At 39.4% G+C, this 20383-nt stretch overlaps 1 protein-coding gene across 2 annotated transcripts in view; it reads right to left on the bottom strand.

Annotated features, from left to right (window-relative positions):
* Window positions 1-20383, bottom strand: part of LOC108900060 (CD166 antigen homolog) — a 53672-nt gene that overhangs the window by 4274 nt on the left and 29015 nt on the right. For both annotated transcript variants that reach the window (XM_018700868.2, XM_018700867.2), the window contains exons 4-13: window positions 18893-18957; window positions 15892-15979; window positions 15178-15348; window positions 14302-14420; window positions 12525-12657; window positions 3952-4064; window positions 3155-3278; window positions 2753-2874; window positions 1749-1878; window positions 611-637 (exon numbers count right to left, since the gene is read on the bottom strand). In XM_018700868.2, the coding sequence (XP_018556384.1) occupies window positions 611-637; window positions 1749-1878; window positions 2753-2874; window positions 3155-3278; window positions 3952-4064; window positions 12525-12657; window positions 14302-14420; window positions 15178-15348; window positions 15892-15979; window positions 18893-18957 (1092 nt within the window). The remainder of the gene's footprint in view (window positions 1-610; window positions 638-1748; window positions 1879-2752; window positions 2875-3154; window positions 3279-3951; window positions 4065-12524; window positions 12658-14301; window positions 14421-15177; window positions 15349-15891; window positions 15980-18892; window positions 18958-20383) is intronic.

Genomic DNA, 20383 nt, shown 5'->3' with positions numbered 1-20383 from the left:
GGTTTCAGTGATGTACAGTATCTATATCAACCACACTGCTTGTCTCAGCCTTACTTATTTTGGCCATTCTGCCCCTGTTTCCTGCCAATCTCCCTCTCTCTGAGAGTCACCTGACTCTCAGACCTCGACTCGCCTTTTCTCCATCACAAGACGCTCCCTGTCTGCCAACACACCTTTTCTTTTATTAGCTGCCTGCATATATTCCAGGCCTTTACCTCCAATCATGTGTAAAATTGTTTAGTTCTCTGTGTTCTGCAGCCTTTTGTTAAAGCCTGAGGGCTGAGGATTACCAGAGGTTGGAGAGTGTCTTTCCCCATTGGGTCCCTTTCCCTTTTAAACATTATCATCAATAACTTCTCCATGTACACACATTTGCTTCTTATGGCTCAGCTTGTTTTCTGTTTTATCTTCACTCAAAGGTGGATCATCCTCACCAAGGTAAGAACGATTTGAACTACACAGTATTCTAGTATAGTCTGCATATAAAGTGAAGAATATGGGTCAGTTTATGCAGGAGGAGAAAGTGATGAGTGTTTATTCAGTGCAACAGTTAACAAAAAAGGTCTATAGGTCTATAAAAGGATGAAGGCAAAGGAAAACAAAATCTTACCTTTATTTCCCTCTCCCTCTTCAAAAACTGAAATCAAACATAAATTAATTAGAACTCATAAAAATAAAAGTCAAACAAGATCAAATCAAATATTTTTCTACTTTTGTCTCACAACAAGCAAACTGTTGGCTATCTTGGAAAGAGGAAAGTAACAGTGTTTTCTAAAAGCAACATTTTACTATGCTTTTAGAAAACAACCACAACAGAACCACAACCTACCTATAGAGACACATGGTATGATGTGCATTCTTTATCCCTAAATGAATGAATTAATCCTGAATGCTCCTTGATTTCAATGGTGCAAAAATCACAAAATCAAATATGAACTCACAGGCACCACATCTGATCCAATGGTCACTATTTAACACTATATAATTATGTGTAATTGTAACACTATTTTCATGTAGTCTAATTCTTGTAATGCCAAGGTATCCCTTAGACTTAGACAGACTTTACTTGACATTCAGATTTACACCGTACAGTGCACATCTGAATGAGATTTTGTCGCATTGGCTTCGAAAAGTGCAGAAATAAATTAAATGGAGAGGAAGGAAAGAAAACCAGTATTACAAATCTTAACATATCTGCAGTGAGTAACTAGCAGTGTGATGAGCAAAGAAATGACACCACTGTAGTGACCCAATCCCCGTTGTTCAACCACAACACTGCCATGATGAGAGTTGAAAATGTAAGATCACAAGTGCTCAGAATGGGAAGTTCAGGGATGAACTGAGTTAAATGGGTGAAATGACATTGATATATGTTCTACGTATCACACCGCATATTATATATATTCAATATTTGGTGTATTTATATTTTATAGTTATATATAGTCATTTTATAGTTTTCTTTTCCTCTGTATGTTTTGCTTAAATGTCATGCTTCCTTACAGCTGCCATGTAAATATTTTTTAGATTTTTTAATCCAATCTCTACATTTCATATCAATATATTCATAAAATCCCTCATGTCATTATACCATATCAATTTATGTTGGTACAATGACCCAGTTTCAACTACTGTTCAAAGCTGTATAACTTTAGTTCTCAGCTTAATAGAAGTATTACTACACCTCTCTCATTTCCAACAATTGAGAAAATAAAATAAACCAACCAAATTGCTACCAAGTATTAACTTACTAGAGGAAATATTGATGGTCATGACATCTTCTCCCAGCCTGTTGGTGACGCTGCAGCTGACAGTTAAGTTCACTTTTGGGATCACAGTGATTTTATGGATGGCCTTGCCGTTGATGTAAGAGCTCTCCTCCTGAAGGCACAGCAACAAGACATTCACACAAATAAGTGGCTGGAGAAATATTTGGGGAAAAATACCACACATTTAAAAACTGTGCACACATTACTGACTTGCTGGAAAGACCAATAATAGGAGAAAAATACTGCATGTTGACATAAGACACGGGAACCGAAAACTGCCAATATGCTGGAAAAAAAAAATCTAAGCATGAGATACTGCATACAATCCCTTCTAGTGAAAACCATCTATATTCAATTTTGAGTGTTTGTTTGATTTTAGAAATCCCCATGTATAAAATATAAAACATTAAAAACACTAGCTTATCTGAAAATACAGCAGAAAACTGGGTTATTGTTCATATTGTGAATTTCCCAGCTGTGGGACTAATAAAGGATTATCTTATTTTATATCTTATCAAGCATCTCCTATTTGGAGAGATGTGGTTTTCAAAGGACAGTAACTATGTGAAACTACTTGCAGCATTCAGTGCTAATGCAAAATATTATTTCTACAGAGTACTGGGAGACTGCTGCTAAAAACATTTTCCTTAACAGGACAATTAAGCAGCTGTAAGAGCAAAACTTATCCTCACTGAACTCCCACTGATGTATTATGGCTCCAAAAACATCCTGTCATTGGTACAGTTGACAAGTTCCAATACATAGTGGCTGCTAAAACAATTCTGCATTTTGCATACAGACTCAGTAAGACCTCTTTTTACGCAAACTCTGACAGGATCCTCTGTTATTTTGCTTAATTTCTCTGCAGCTTCTTTTCCTCCTCCACCAGCCTAACTTCTGCTTTTAAGATACTTAAACATACATATACACACAAACACACACACAGAAAAATACACACACATATTAACTCAAGCTCCAACACTTACGTTTGTGCTATTGATGCTCCATTGGAAGCTGGGTTCTGGCACTCCCTCAGCCTCGCAAGTCAGAACTTTGTGTTTGGCATCATCGACACGGTGTTTGGTTAGGCTGGTGATCACAGGCTTCCCTGATGCAGACAAATTACATCCTTATGACACAACATTTTGTCACACACAAATATATAAATTATATATATATATATATATATATATACACATACACACACACACACATATACACACTGTACTCTTAAGACTTTGCTAAGTCAGTGTATGTCTGAGGAATTATAGTTGGTTTATAATCTTCTTCATAAAAGAAGACTGTGCAACTAAATATAAGAGTGAGACATTTTTAATGTAGCACTCATTTCAGCCAACAGAGGAACTGACAATGACACACACACATACCTTCTACCACCAGTTCAAAGCTCTGATGTCGTGTGAAGCTGGTCGTGGAGACCTCACATAGGTAGATTCCCGCATCAGCATAGGTCAACTTGCTAAACTCTGGCTCCTTCACAGCCACTCCATTCTAAAAAGCAGATTCACAAAGCAACAACAGTAGCAAACAAATTCCTTTTTCATTCACTTCATTTCACTTGACCTACCAAGGATTCATACTTTTACAGGACATGATGTATGAATGCAATATATCAGTCTCATCCCATCTATTTTCTGTGCCCATTCCTATTCAGGGTCATAGGATTGTTTATTTCAGAACTCAGTGTGGAAGAACAGCAACCATCACTGCACTGTAACTTAAATTATTCTCTTGTATATATTTTAGATGCTTACTCAGTATTTATAGTTCTTTTTTTCTTTTCTAAATGTTTGTTGTTACCTATTGTTGCTGTCTCTGCTGCTGCAAACACAAGATCAATAAAGTACATCTATCTATCTATTATGCAAGGCTACTGAAATTTTTGTGATGAAGACAATGTGTCAAATCAATACTTCCTCCTTGGTCACCCTATATCACTTTTTCTTATGTGTTGTATTGACTAAATTTACCCAATATATCAACTATATCTTAGGATTTCTGCTTTTGCTTGTAGATAAGGAACTCAGACTGAATTTCTGCTGTCAGGTTGATTACTAACTGAAAAGAAGACCGTTAGACAAATATTACATTCTTTCAAACTCTTTCATTTCCTTCTGTATGTCTATATTTCACTTGATTCTGATCAAACCCTGGCACTCATTACCTTTGTCCATGACACTTTAGCATCACCCGAGGTATTCTTCTCCATCTTCACAGGCAAGGGGTCCCCTACTGTCTTAACAATCTTCCCAGTGGGACTCAGACTCAGGTCCAGATCTTCAAAAAAAAAAAAAAAAAACAGCATGGTTGTGTTAAGTCATATCAGTTGGCTGAGAACAATGTCCATTTATTTGCTGCTTCTTATCATGGGACAACAAAGCCCCCTACATGAGCCTGTTTAGTGGAGCATTTATCTGTAGGTACTACACCCCACCCTTGGGTGGCCCTATAAGGCGAATGACACTCCACCATTGACCCAAATCAGCCACAGAAGCCACCTTACAAACAGCCAAATTCAAAACACCAAGACTATAAAAGACACAAAGTCAAAACACAACAGCAACAGAAAAAGAAACAAGCTGAGAGGCAATATGTCCTGCAGTCCCACACTAGGAGCCTCTGCCTTCTGATACTGGCAAAGGAACTTTTAAGCACTTCACTAATGCCAGGTGCAGCTCATTGATGGCTCATCAGGTATCACCTGGGTGGAGCTAGAGGGAAGACATGAAAAGGACAGAGCACCACAAACATACAACCGTAGGTAAAGGCTTATGAGATGGCATTTTACTGCTGCAGCACATATCTTATTTTCTTAAATCATCAAATACTATATGCAGACCAAATCACATATAAATTACAGTTTTTTTTACTAACTCACATTTCACTTTTCACATAATCAGCACAACAGTAGTCAATCAGACAGGGGGTCATTTTTGATAGAAAATGGACTGTGCCATGGTAGCAAGCCGCCTCTACCAACAGTGACCCTTGACAATATATGCTCTCTCCCCAAGCAACTACCGGAGCTCCATTCAGCTGTGAGGTACTTCACGTGTATAGAGACAGCAGCCTGCTGCGTTTTACTGAAACATGGCTAAAGGACACAATTGACAACTCATCGCTTCGTGTGGCAGTTGGAAAGTGCTGCTCCTGATGTTCCTAAATTTGTTTTGGGGGATCTCAATGGCTTTTCCATAAAACATGTATTGACCCATCTTCAACAGTATATTACCTGTCCTACTAAAGGAGGGAGGACACTTTACCTGTGCTTTGGTAACATAAAAGATGCATACAGGGGGTATCCAAAACTACCACTATGGCTACTCAGACCACAACGCTGTTCACCTGCTCTTTATAAACAGCAGTTTAAAGCCTTAACTGCGAACCATGCAGACATGGACTGAGGAAGCAGTGGATTGTCTGAAAGGATGTATTGACTGCACATCATGGGACATATTCATATATGCCAATGTGAACTTGGATGAGCTCAACACTGTAGTAACAGACTATATACACTTCTGTGTGGACAATGTTATACCAACAAAATGTATTAAGATCTTTCCAAATGATAAACCACGTATAAATGCAGAGTTGAAAGCAGCACTGAGGAAGAAAAAGCAAGCCTTTCAGCAGAGTGATAGGACAGAAGGGAAGATGAGAGAGAACAATCTAAGGCAAGCATGATAGGAAAGGAAAAGAAGAAAACACTCATAGGGGATCATGGGGATGATTTGACTTTTGCAAATGAATTAAATGGATTTTATGGGAGATTCGATACATCAGACTGTAATACTGAGCAGAATCTGACTAGGCAACAACTTGATCCAGGCCGGGAAGTAATCATAACAGTGGAGGAAGTTTGCTGCATTTTTAAACAGATCAAAATAAAAAAGACAGCTGGTTCTGATAGACTAACTGGTAGGGTACTGAAAGAGTGCAGAGAACCACTTATTTCAAAGTCACTTATTTCAAATCTCACTTGATACACATTGTGTTCCTAGAGCCCTCAAATCCTCATTTATTGTTCCTGTTTCGAAAACATCAAAACCACGCCCAGTAGCAACATCTAACATCCACCGTAATGAAGAGTCTAAAGAGAATTGTGTTAAATCGTGTTCTCAGAGTTGCAAAACAAACATGACCCACTGCAATTTGCAAATAAAAAAAACCAACCAAAATTATATGTCTATGCTATGTTTGCATGTTATGCATTCAATACTATAAGACCACGTATTTTAATAGAAAAAGGTTGTTACAGTTACAGGTAAATAGCAGAATCATCAGATGGGTGGAGTCCTTTTTTACTGACAGATCATCATGTCTCAGTAAATGCTGCAGTGTCTTCCCCCATTATTACCAACACTGGGGCCCACAAGGGAGTGTTATCTCTCCAGTGTTATTTACTTTTTACATAGGTGAATGGAGAGCCAACTCATCTGATGTTGAATTTGGTGTTAAATTTGCTGATGATACAGTGATCGTTGGTCTGATCACTGAGGATGAAACAGAGTATCAAGGATGTGTGGATGAGTTTGTCAGTTGGTGCCATGCTTGTTTTCTTCAACTAAATACTAAGAAAATTAAGGAAATAATTTTTTATTTCAGACCAGGCAGAAGGGCACGCCAACAGGTTAGCAAGATCACAGGCCAACAACAACACAGCCTGATTCTGTTGTGCGAGTCTCGAGCAGCAGGAAAAGCACAGGCAATCCTTAGTGAATATATCACATCTTCTTTATGGTGAATATGAGTTGTTACCATCAGGATGCAGGTATAGGGTACCACCTCTACAGACATCCCGCACCAAGAGCTCTTTTGTACCTTCAAGTATAGCATTATTAAACAAATCTTGACGACATGAGCCTGTACTGTTGTTCTAAATTCCTGACTGTGAGATTTTTGTGGAACATTTGGTTGGGAGTCTGTTGATGTAATGTTATTGTTGTGGTGGCAGTGTTATTTGTTATTGGAGACATAGTTCCTGTGCTGTGACTGACGTGCTGACGTAAGCGTATTTCGTCACTTCCGGTTACCGGTGTTTGGTGATCATCGTCTCTTGCCTACCTGTCTAAGACTAGAAACTTTCTTTTTACCGACTTTGCATCTCTGAGTCTATCACCAATTTAATCTGCACATTCACAGTAACAGTAGTTGCTAAGTCACCCTCAACTCTCCACTGTCTGTGTGCTACTTTATCGATTCACGCTAGCTTCTGCTACTGATTTAGCTGAACTCTCAGCCATGGCCTCTCGCTCTCCTTCTCCCTCTCCTGCCTTCTCTTGCTCTGCGTGTCAAATGTTTAGTTACTCCTCTACCTCGTTTAATGATAATGGTATTTGTAATAAATGTGGTCTGTTTGCTGTACTCGAGGCGAGACTTGGCGAATTAGAGTCCCGGCTCCGCACCATGGAATCTGATTCAGCAGGTAATGCTAAACAGCCCCCTGTAGCCGGTGCGGAGCAGCCTAGCATAGCTCTTGTTAGCATTCCCCCAGCAGTTCCCGAGCAGCCTTGAAAGCAGGCTGGCTGGGTGACTGTTCGTAAGGACAGGCGTAGTCGTAAGCAGAAGCCCACTGCTGACCACCACCCAGTTCACGTTTCTAACAGATACTCCCCGCTCAGCGACACACCCGCTGAGGAGCCAACTCTGGTGATTGGCGACTCCATTTTGCGGAACGTGAAGATAGCGACTCCAGCGACCATAGTTAAATGTATTCCCGGGGCCAGAGCGGGCGACATTGAATCTTATTTAAAGCTGCTGACTAAAGATAAGCGTAGATACAATAAAATTGTTATTCACGTCGGCGCTAATGACACCCGACTACGCCAGTCGGAGGTCACTAAAGTTAATATTGACTCGGTGTGTACATTTGCAAAGACTATGTCGGACACCGTAGTTTTCTCTGGTCCCCTGCCCAATCTGACCAGTGATGACATGTATAGCCGCATGTCTTCACTCAACCACTGGCTGTCGAGGTGGTGTCCAGAAAACGATGTGGGCTTTGTAGATCATTGGAAGAGTTTCTGGGGGAGACCTGGTCTAGTTAGGAGAGACGGCATTCATCCTACTTTTGATGGAGCATCTCTCATATCTAGAAATCTGACAGAGTTTATTAGGAAGCCAAAGTCCTGACAATCCAGAGTTCAGGCCAGGAGACAGAGCTGCAGTCTTACACGCTTCTCTGTGCCTCCTTTAGAGCAGTCACCCCTCCATTACCCCATAGAGACTGTGTCTGCCCCCCGACCATTTAAATTAACTAAACCAAAGATCAACAAAAGAGGAGTTAGTCACAATAATCTAATAAAAATCAGCACATCCACCTCAAATGTACAGCAAAATAAAATAATTAAATGTGGATTACTCAATATCAGATCTCTCTCATCCAAAGCTGTACTAGTAAATGATCTGATATCAGATCACCATCTTGATCTATTCTGTCTGACTGAAACCTGGCTGTGTCAGGATGAGTATGTTAGCCTGAATGAATCAACCCCCCCCAGTCATATTAATACTCACATTCCCCGAGACACTGGCCGTGGAGGTGGAGTTGCAGCCATTTTCAACTCCACTTTATTAATTAACCCTAAACTCAATTGTAATTCATTTGAAAGTCTTGTTCTCAGTCTGTCCCATCCAAGGTGGAAAACATTAAAGCCAGTTCTATTTGTTATAGTGTACCGTCCTCCTGGTCCATACTCTGATTTCTTATCTGAATTTTCAGAGTTCCTGTCGAGTTTGGTTGTTAAAACAGATAAAGTTATTATTGTAGGCGACTTCAATATTCATGTTGATGTCAACAATGACAGCCTTAGCTCTGATTTTTCCTCATTACTAGACTGTATTGGCTTCTCTCAGTGTGTAAATAAACCCACTCACTGTTTCAGTCACACTCTCGATCTTGTTTTAGCCTATGGTACTGATATTGAACATGTAACAGTCTTCTCACAGAACCCCGTTCTATCAGACCACTTTTTAATCACTTTCGAATTCATATTGCTGGATTGAAGGAAATGATTCCCACTAATTTAAGTCCAGTGCCTTATCTTAATTTAGCAGAAGCTACTCCCTCCCACCTTGATCATCTTGTAGACAGTGTTGCAGACTCACTACATACTACTCTAGATTCCATCGCCCCCCTAAAAATGAGAACAATAAAGAGAAAGAGGCAAGCTCCATGGTTCAACTCCCAAACCCGAAACAAACAGCACGTAGGCTTGAAAGAGTGTGGCGTTCCACCAAACTGGAAGAATCCCACTTAGCCTGGCAGGATAGTGTCAAAAGATATAAAAAGGCCCTCTGTAATACAGGAGGCGCCTATTACTCATCATTAATAGAGGATAATAAGAACAACCCCAGGTGTCTTTTCAGCACTGTAGCCAGGCTGACAGAGAGTCACAGCTCTATAGATCCACACATCCTGTAACCCTCAGCAGTGATGATTTTATGAACTTTCTTAATGATAAAATTTCTACCATTAGAGACAAAATTTATCACATCCTGCCTTCAACCAGCACTAATTTAAAACAAAAACACAGGATCCATAGACTCAGCTTTAAAACCTAACCTTGACTCTTTTGCTCCCATCGACCTCCCCCAGCTCACATCAATTATTTCCAATTACAGACCAATATCTAACCTCCCCTTTCTTTCCAAAATCCAAGAGAAAGCTGTGCGACTTTCTACAGGATAATAGTTTATTTGAGGATTTTCAGTCAGGATTTAGGATGTATCACAGCACAGAGACAGCGCTTATTCACTTAGTTATGAATGACCTCCTGATAGCATCAGACAACAGACTTGTTTCTGTACTTGTCTTGTTAGATCTCAGTGCTGCTTTTGATACGATCACATCCTTTTACAGAGACTGGAGCATTTTATTGGCATTAAAGGAACGGCACTAAACTGGTTTAAGTCCTATCTATCTGATAGGCTTCAGTTTGTACATGTTAACAACTACTCCTCCATGTACACAAAAGTTAGACATGGAGTTCCACAAGGGTCAGTGCTTGAACCAACACTCCATAAATTTCCATTGTTATGCAGATGATACACAGCTTTATCTGTCAATGGAACCTGATGAAACCAATCAGCTAGCCAAACTCCAGGCTTGTCTTAGGGACATTAAAACCTGGATGACAAGCAATATTTTACTACTGAACTCAGATAAAACTGAAGTCATTATAATTGGTCCTGAACATATCAGAAATAAATTTTCTAGTGATGTAGTTCCACTAGATGGCATTGCCCTGGCTCCCAGCTCCACTGTAAAGAATCTGGGAGTCACCTTTGATCAGGATATGTCCTTTAACTTACACATAAAACAAACTTCTAGGACTGCCTTCTTTCATCTGTGTTATATCAAAAAAAAATAGACATTTTCTGTCTCAAAAAGATGCAGGAAAACTAGTCCATGCATTTGTTACTTCCAGGCTGGACTACTGTAATTCATTATTATCAGGCTGCCCCAACAAGTCTCTAAAGACTCTGCAGCTGATTCAAAATGCTGCAGCACGATTACTGACAGGAACTAGGAAAAGAGATCATATTTCTCCTGTGTTAGCCTCTCTACATTGGCTCCCAGTCAAATCCAGAATAGAATTCTAAATCCTCCTCCTCACTTACAAAGCCCTTAATGGTCAGGCTCCATCTTACCTTAAAGATCTCATAGTCCCCTACAATCCCACTAGGACTCTGTGTTCCCAGAATGCTGGTTTACTGATGGTTCCCAGAGTTTCCAGGAGTCGAATGGGAGGCAGAGCCTTCAGTTATCAGGCTCCTCTACTGTGGAACCTTCTCCCAGTTTCGGTCCAGGAGGCAGAAACACCCTCTGTACCTTTAAGAGTCGGCTTAAAACTTTCCTCTTTGATAAAGCTTATAGTTAGGGTTGGCTCAGGCTTGAACCATCCCTTAGTTATGAGGAGACTGCCATGATGCACTGACCCTCTCTCTTTCTCTCTTTCTCTCTCTCTCTCTCTCTCTCTCTCTCTCTCTCTCTCTCTCTCTCTCTCTCTCTCTCTCTTTCTCTCTCTCTCTCTCCATCAGTATGGATTCATATCCCATAAATACATGTTACTAACTCAATAAACTAAAACTAACTAACTAAATTGGGACATACAACACTAACCTTATTTCATTCCTTGATGACCTCTATAAAAGAACTGTAATTGTAACTGTAATTGTAATTGTAAAAAAGAAGTTGTGGCATTTTGCCGTTCTCCTCTAGTCACAGAGTGGCTACAGCCCATTCCATTCTAGCTTACTCTCCCTGCAGAGGAATTCTCTCCTTCCTGGAGATAGAAAGTTTATGACCACATGACGAGATCTCCCTCTTTCTTTTCTACATATCTGCAGACATTGTCGGGATGGATCAGGTTGTAGAAGGATTCTTTCTCAGGTGTAGAAGAACAGAGGGAGTGACATGGATCACAACTTGTGGCCAAATGATAAAGACAGGTATGAACGCTGCTGTAGTGAAAATGCATCAGTTCCATTTATTTAACCATTAAAGTTAAATAAATTAAATGAATCCAAGACACTTGCAAATGTGATCACGACTCTTACTACTACAGCAGTGATAAAACTATTTGATTTTTTTTATCTGTTCCTTGATTACTTTGCAGTGTTTAATTAAATAAAAATGAATCCGACACAAATGTGCATGTGTGCTAAATGTGAAAAAAGCTAAGTGGCAGCAACTACGATCTACAAGAAACGTCAGTAATGTTAGTATATCATTTGGTCAATGCATCCTAAGTAGTTCTTATCCACTATCATTTCATGTTTATTTCCTCTTTAATTTAATATATTACATAGATGGAAAACATAATGCCCCACAACAAAACATTGCTAGATTTAGAAACATATTAAAAATAATATGTTTCTAAATCTAGCATATGTTTCTGAGTGCAGGACTTTTTGTTTTTGGTAGAAAATGAGGGCACATTGTGCAAAGAGGTGGCAAATGCTAAGTTACTAGATATCAGTGAACATTTATGCTACATTCAGCTAGCCAGCGCAACAGCACCTTTTCTCTTCTATGAGGACATGTTTCCTTGAGACACAAACAAACACACACTCCTAAACAATTTCTAATTTAGGAGAATTATTGTTTTTCTTCCCTCAGTCACATAATCACTTTAACAGCTGGGAGCTAAAAACACTTATTTCTTTAAGATGTGTGAAATGCATTGAAACCGCAATATGGGACAGGAGGAGGGAGAATGTGCCACACTTGTTTTTTTTATTATAATCACAGGGCTCTTTAGAACTGAAGGCTGAGACACATAGGGAAGCAGGGAATAATTACTTGAGGGAGTGCCAGTGGATGATAAGAGGGAAAACAGCTTGTCAGTTGCTTGAGCTCCTTGTGTGCTGAAACACTGTCACTTTTACTCACTCAGTGTCAGAAATTTCAAATTAGTTCTCCTCCCTGCCTAACACTCCACACTCTGTCTCCCTGCCAGGCTGGGCTCTCAAAGTTGAAATTTAATTAACATTGCTCTGCTCCCATGGCTTATTTAGAATGAATAAAAGTCATTTGTTACATGTAAGAAGGTAAGATATTTTAATCAAGGTGGAAAGGACATGGGGTAGTTTTAGGGAAGAAGCCATTTACTGGCTCAAGGCAAAGGCAAAACAAAGGCAACAGCTAGAGGTTTTTGTTTGTGCTGCAGCTGTGATTTTCTTTCTTGATGTGTTACAGTATGCTAAAGCTCTGCATATGTCAAGAGTACTCACAGTTAACAAGGATGCTTTGGGAGGCCTCCAGTTTCTCGTTGTCAGACAGGGAGCATTTATATTCACCTGTATCCTCTCTGTTGATGGTAGTCAAAGTGTAGGTGTCTGAATTTTCCACCAGCACTTTCCGGCCCTGGTGGAGGAGGTGGAGCAGGGAGAGAAGAACTGTTAGAGTCATTCCAATATAACATCAGGAAATGAGACAGTAAGGAAAAAGACAGAAGGATGAAGACAGCAATAATCTCTTAAAAGAGTGCAACATAGAGGTCAGATTAATTATATGAAATTACATATTGTCACCTGAAGTGAGATTGACAAGGCTTTTAAAACCCAACAGCAATAACTGAACGACTCAACACTTGAAATGTAACCATCAGGACCTAATTCATTTGAACAGTATCTTTTCTACTTTCCAGCCAATTTTAGAAAAGAATATTCAAATTTGTGGTAAGTAAATGGATGGACTGTACTTATATAGCGCTTTTCTAGTCTTTTCGACCACTCAAAGCGCTTTACACTACAGATCACATTCACCCCATTCACACACATTCATACAGCACATGTTCTATATATATACGAGGGTCATTCAATAAATAAGGTGAATTTTTTGGTATAAGGACTCCTAATACAGATAGAAGCTTACTTTTTAAAATTTTTTTTTGTTTTACTTTTTTTTCACATGGATTTAATTTCTTTTGCAGATTAAAAAAAACTTTGAGAGTTTTGGCGATTAACAAAGATGGCCGACCAAAAAGCATGCTCCAGGATTGAACAGCGGTCAGTTATCAAGTTTTTGGTTGCTGAAGGGTGCAAACCCGTTGAAATTCATAGGAGAATGTCAACTGTGTATGGTGCCACATGTTTCAGCCAAAAAAATGTCTACAAGTGGGCTAAATTGTTTAAAGAAGGACGGAGCAGTGGGAAGGTGATGCTCACCGTTTTTTGGGATATGCAAGGCCCAATCACCATTTCATTCCTTGAAAAAGGAAGCACTGTGAACAGTGCTAACTACTGTGAACTGCTGAGGGCAGGTCAAGAAAGACATAAAGAACAAACGCAGGGGTCATCAGTCAAAAGGAGTCATCTTGCATCATGACAACGCAAGGCCTCACACAGCAGCCCAAACGGTGCAGACCATCAACGAGCTGGGCTGGGAACTGCTCCCTCATCCCCCTTATAGCCCAGACCTTGCCCCTTCAGACTTTCACCTGTTTGGTCCCTTGAAAGCGTTCACGAGAGGCACAAAGTTTGAAAGTGACGATGAAGTCAAAAGTGTTGTGAGCGACTGGCTGAGACATCAGTCCAAAGATTTTTACGCTGAGGGAATACGGAAGCTTGTACACAGATGGGAAAAGTGTGTGACAGTGCTGGGAGACTACGTTGAAAAATAAAAAAAAAGTAAGCTTCTATCTGTATTAGAAGTCCTTATACCGAAAAATTCACCTTATTTATTGAATGACCCTCGTGTGTATATATATATATATATATATATATAAAATGTGCTTTCTAAACACATTCACACACTGATGTGACACACATCGGAGGCAATTTCAGTATCTTGGCCATACTTCGGCATGCAGACTGGAAGAGCCGGGAATCGAACCACCAACCTTCTGATTGGTGGGCGACTGCTCTACCTCCTGAGCCACAGCCGTCCCCAAGTGGTAATGAATGATCACAGTCTTGGGGGTGAAGCAATGTCTGAATACTCACTGACCTAATATTATATGAGAGCAGACAACAGTATGCTGTTAGAGGTTGAAGTTTGGGCTCTGACCTTGATGTGGAAGAAGAAGGAGCTGGGTGGAGGGTTGCCATCACCCTGACACTTCAGCGTCACGTTGTCTCCTTCTGCAACGGGCGTCTTAATTTCAAGGTTAACTGTCTCTGATGGGTCTGAGAGGTTCAGTGATCAATTAAGGGGAAAAAAGGAATAGAAGAAAAGAAAGGGAGCATGACTGTCAAGGATTCACAGACACTTTCTGTTAACAAATAAACAACAATCAAATAATCCTTCATCACATTTCATCACAGAGGTGACCCTACCAGTTTTCATTAACCAAGTGTATAGACTGTTCTCCTTACTCAGGAATAAACTGGAAAAACGTTGCAAGCTTACAAATTGGACATTTCCCCATAAATTTGCTACTGCTGAGGCCTCTGAGATCCCCACTGTCATCAACTGATCCAAGCCACCCATCGAAATTTTCCTTTCATAATACACATATACTGTGTGTCAAATGTTAAATAAATCAAAGTATTAGTGCCTACTGTTTAGAGGCAATTTCACACCAACTACATTAAACATATCAGAGCTACCTAAACCTGCTCATGATTGGCCTCCCTATAGAATTACTGCTAGTGCTGGCTAATCAAGTTTACAGCATTTAAACTGGAAAGTTACAAATCAGCAAAGTTACCACATGTGAATTATGGGAGCTGTTATTTTCAGGCAATCAGTCCAATACTGAGAACCTCAGAAAGAAGCTCAAATAGCCTAGCTCTTTTCTTGAATCATGGTGTATTTGGTGTGTTAATAACTTATGGGGAAGTCTATCTGGATGCATTTTACATTTTTGGCATTCATACGTTAGACCAGCAACAACCTGGCAGGACAAACGTAATGATAACAAAACACATGTTGCCTGCTCACAGTGAATAGGAAAGGGTTCCAGGTCTGTCTCCTGATTTGTCGACTCATGAGTGGCAATGCAAGCAAAGACTGCATTAACATCATCCTTGGTGGCTGCATACTGGAGGGTGGAGGAAGTGGTGGACAGGCCTGTGGCTGGATCCAGCTTCAAGCTGGGGTTGATCGCAACAGCTATGGAAGGAAGGGACAGGTCGATGACAACAACAAACATGTGCATGCACACACACAGTGCAGTTAGTGCCATAGCTCTATCACCAGGCTCATTAACAGTTTTTAAACCAGATAGGTTGAGATTATTATAGCAAACCACCACAGGAAAGTCTAGAAGTGTAAGTTGCCTTTTAGGAACAGTTCTTGATTGTCTTTATTGTCAGGTACTCACTGACTGATCCTAGATATGATCAATCAAACTCCAAACTGTTTACATAGAACATTTTGCTGCAGCTGTCACTGTCTGATCCAGGAATTAGCCCAGTTCAGATGACAAAAGTATCATATTACTGCACCCTTCAATGACAAGTGAACAGCAGTGAATAATGTATTACTATTTTCTATTGTTTAAGCTATTGTCTTGTTTAAAAGCAATAAACTACAAGACATTTCATTTTCACTTTCCAGTCACTGTGCAAAAACACTTGTTCATCCCCAGTGGAATATCGATATGACAGAATTTTGTGTGGTGTGACTGTTGGCAAACAGCATGGAATGTGTTACCTTTCCCATCAGATAGCAAAGGCTTCCCATTTTTTTTCCATGTAATTGTGGCTGCAGGATTTGCATCTGTTGCAACACATGTTCCCACCTGAGCAAAACAGAAAAGGGAACAAAACATTAATATATAAAACAGAAAAAACAAAGTCTACAGGCTCACAAGCCTTTTAATTTTTGCCTTATGCAACAATTTTCGCATAAAAATACACCAGTATCAAATTACCTTGTGTTTTTAATGCAGATGGTATTGTGAATGTTATTACACAATTTCACCTTGAAAAGAATAATTGTGGAGTAAACATTATACAAAAATATCAGCACAAATACCTATGAGCAGCTTCACTATGAAACCAATTTCAGTGGAACTTTGATTTCTCTGTCCTGCTTTCTGACATTAACAGGAGAATGTTGGACATACTGTATGCCAGAAAAGACAAACAACTATCTCATTCAGCCATGAATTACTTTTTGTGTTAATAATAAGCTCAGTGTCTTCAGGACTGAAGGTCAACAAAGGTAGCAGAGATATTCTGTGTGTGAACCAGATAATGAGTGAGTCACAAGAGCATTCCATCTCTCACACTGCCTGGTTTGACATCCTGCATGGTCCGCACCTCTGAATCAATGTGACTCACCACCAATGTGTCCTAAGTCAAGAACTACAGAAGTCATACAGTAGTAGAAACACCTCAGAGAAGGTGAAAATTAGGGGTGTGAGCTCACAGCTGTCAATCAACACATGAAAGCGCTTCTGTTCTGTTACTCCTTCCGCACCAATACTGAGTCAAAGGCTAGCAAATTCCTGTTTCCTGCATTAGCAGAGGCAGTGAACGCAATGAGAATGTAGGTGAAGCATCATTCTTTCTAACTCAAGAACTTGCATTTTGAAGATTTAAGTCTCATAAACATATTATGCTTGGAATGATAATTCATGTCTAATATGGTTTTTCCACAAAAACTCAATTACCTTGTTAAAAAAATCTTAAAATAACACTTTCCTTCTCCCCCCAGAACTTTTAAATGTGATGAATGTAGAGCAGTTTAACACCACTCCTTATACTGCACTTAACTGTGGTGTTAACTGTGAATGATCACATCAGAAAGCAGTAACTGCTGGAAAATGTAACTTTGAAACCTCTGTTTCCTTACAGGATGAGAGACTAGTACTGATGTGGGGATGTCACTTGATGACACATGCTTATTGAACCTATTAGACATCCAGCAGAGATGTTTTTTTAGAAAAGCAATAAAGCAAAAAACATTATTCATTTTTGCAAGTAAAAAACCACCACAAATCACATAAGAGGACACACGTAAGCCACGACCATGAATTAATTTCATTTTGCATCATGTATACTATAGCTTTGTGTCAGATTCCTAGCAGTAAACTAAGGTCACAGTTAATGGATATTTTCATTAGTATTCATCCATTCCTGTGCTACCAAGCTACCAAAACTAAAACCCTTCTCTTCTAACTCCACTTTTTTTTCTCTCTCACTTTTATCCTGTGCATCTCTGCCTGTCTCTCTCCTCTCACTGAATGCTCACAAAATGCTCAAAGCTGTCCATCACAACCTGAATTTTTAGGTGGGAAAACCAATAGAGGCAGCAGTACACACTTGATCCATCATAAATGTGTATAGGCTAAACAGACAAGGCAGATGACCGTGCTGCTTTTTTCCTCCAACAGACACACATTACAGTGAATGTAAGAGTGTGTGTATTAAGAAAACGTTCTCAAAACCCAGAAACACAGTTGTGTGCACACTGTCACATTCTGACATTTGTTGTGGTTTTTCATGTACATGTTCTCAGTTAGAGGCATTTTCATAGCAACCATCCATCCACAATCTATACCACTTTTCCTTAAGGGTCGTGGGGGCGCTGGAGCCAATAAACAGCTAATTAGCCAGCAGAATAATTACCAAACACCCAAAGTTTGATTTACATTTCTACATTGCATAAAATAACCATGTCTTTTAAGTGTTTAAAGACAAATCTTACATCCAAACAGCAACTGGTTCCACTTCATTTTAGTGATGCATGAAAACTAAGGTGCAAATCTCTCAAACTTGTTTGAGGTAGAAAATCCATCATAATGAACAACTCTCCATTATTACAAAGTCAGTGCTGTCAATGTTGTGAGCAGAGAGCATTTCAAATCTGGCCTTGGAGGTGTATTCATAACTGCTCAAATGTCCAATAACCGACAGTTGTCTGCCTGAAACCACTGCATTAATGAGTTATGATGTCCACAAATCAAACCCAGGAGACAGTTTACAGATGTGGATGTTGTGAAAATAAAAAAATAGGAACAGACCAAAGCTCAAATATTCTTGGATGCACCAATGGTGAATCAGTCCTCACTCACACCTACAGTAATGTGCCCAAAATAGAAACATTAGAAGTGGCTCACTGCAATGTGTTTCCTCTCAACTGAATTTAAGCTTCAAGTTGATTCTTCTTCAAAACCATGCTCGTGTAAATGAAAACCACTAGGAAGTGAAAAATGAAATCAAATGGGATGCTTTGAAAAATTACCACCAACATTGTAACGTAAATGCAAACTGTAGTTAAACAATGTACAAAAGTTTAAAATGTTGCTAAAATTTTATTTCTGACTTCTTTCTTTTGCTTTCCTCTTGACGTCCTGTAACGCCTCAGGCTACTTGGGCCGTGTCAATCATCCAACACATTCACTTCCTGCCTGCCCGAGTCTTACACCAGAATAGTAACTCAAAAAATACTCTCAACTGGTTTTCATGTCACATGGGGAGCCGTATTCACCATGCTCCTACAACAGAAATTTACTAGCTCAATCAAACAAGCAGCAGCTCCCTAAGTGAGTAAACATTTACATTTAGCGCAGCACTACAGGTAGGGCATGACAACATTTCTTCATCCGACACAAATTTCTGTGAGCAGAATTCCTGTGGTGTAATGGGACAGTGTCACACCTCCACTGTGCAGCACGCTACATTGTAAAGGGTGTAGTGAATCTTACCGTTGTTAGTTTGTCCCTCTGCAGTACTTCTGACTTGTCCATAATCTGAACTGACGACGGTTTCTCTGCAAACACAAAAGGAGAAAATCAGATTTCCTTCTTCATTCTGGCAAAAATGTCTAAACTTATCTACAGGCCTAAGAACAAACACAAAAATTTCACTAACAATGTTCAGCAACTGGCAGTAGACAGCCCAGTTCATCTAATGCTTACCTGCAAACTTCTTGTGTTGTTAACATTTAAGCTGCAGTACATAATTTCAACCTGCCCCCTGTTGACTACAACCTAATACTCTCTCTCAGGCCTATTGAGTGTTCTCTTCATGTCCAATTTCACGCTTTGGTTTGGTTTGCAAAGCCTATTAGCAAGTGATACATGTGCAGTTTTGGGGAGTCAAATTCAGATTCAAAGCCACATTTCCTAAAGCACAGACAAAACCCACACTGGTTAAGATAGAGTTTAAATGTTATTAAAGTCGAGCTGGTTGTTAGCAAAACCACCTCCAAATGTCACCCATATATCTTTGAATAAGCTTGTATTTAATTAATTGTTCTCTGTTCAACAGATCAGTTTACCTGCTTTATTTATTTAAAGAGGACTAAATGTGTACATTACAGCATTATACTATTTATAACTCTGTATCTCCCTTCTGGCTGTCAGAGCTCAGCTGCAAAAACATACCTGCAGTGCAATGTGTGTAAATCTGATCTATTAATTAAATATATATTTATGTGCAACATATACTTGTGAAAAAGATGTTATTTCATTTTACAGAAGTGACATGACAACCTCCATGGCCCTTGTCAAATATGGATACATAACCTGGCTACCTTCATCTAATGGTTTAAGTAATGGCTTTTTGCATCTCTTTTATGGCTTTATTCAGACATAGCAGGACAATACTGTGTAGAGTGAAGAGTATTTTCCATCCTTTCTTGCAGTTGCAAGCCGTAATGACCATGTTGAGGGTCACTTAAAATATATCTTCTCATCAGTTCCATCATTGAAAAAAGTAAATAAAAGATCTGCTGTTTATTTTTATAATGTCTGAGTGTGCACAAGGCTAAAATGACAAGCTTTTAAGTTATTTCATTCCTTTTTGCTATCAAAGGCTGTATGTTAAATGTTTCTATACAGTAAGTACAAGTGAAAGTCTGAAAAAGGGAGAGAAACTGATTTGACTGAACACTGTGTATTAAAGCATGTGCTGCTGCAGTCTTTACATTAATCAGACACATTATCATTTCAGATTGTTCATGTTGAGGGTCTGACCTACCGTAATTTCTGGACTATTGAGCGCACCTGAATATAAGCCGCACCAACTAAATTTAAAAAGAAAAAAAAAGTACATATACAGGCCGCACTTGTCTATAAGCCGCAGGTGTCTAAATGTTTTTGCGGCATGAAGCTCGTTAGCCCGTAGAAATCTATAAATTAGCTGCATCATTGTTTAAGCCGCAAGGTTCAAAGCGTGTGAAAAAAGTAGCGGCT

The sequence above is a fragment of the Lates calcarifer genome, linkage group LG20 (assembly GCF_001640805.2).
Source record: "Lates calcarifer isolate ASB-BC8 linkage group LG20, TLL_Latcal_v3, whole genome shotgun sequence".
NCBI classification, from domain to species: domain Eukaryota; kingdom Metazoa; phylum Chordata; class Actinopteri; family Centropomidae; genus Lates; species Lates calcarifer.
The sequence above is the reverse complement of the archived record's forward strand: the minus strand, read 5'-3'. Positions and strand labels throughout refer to the sequence as shown.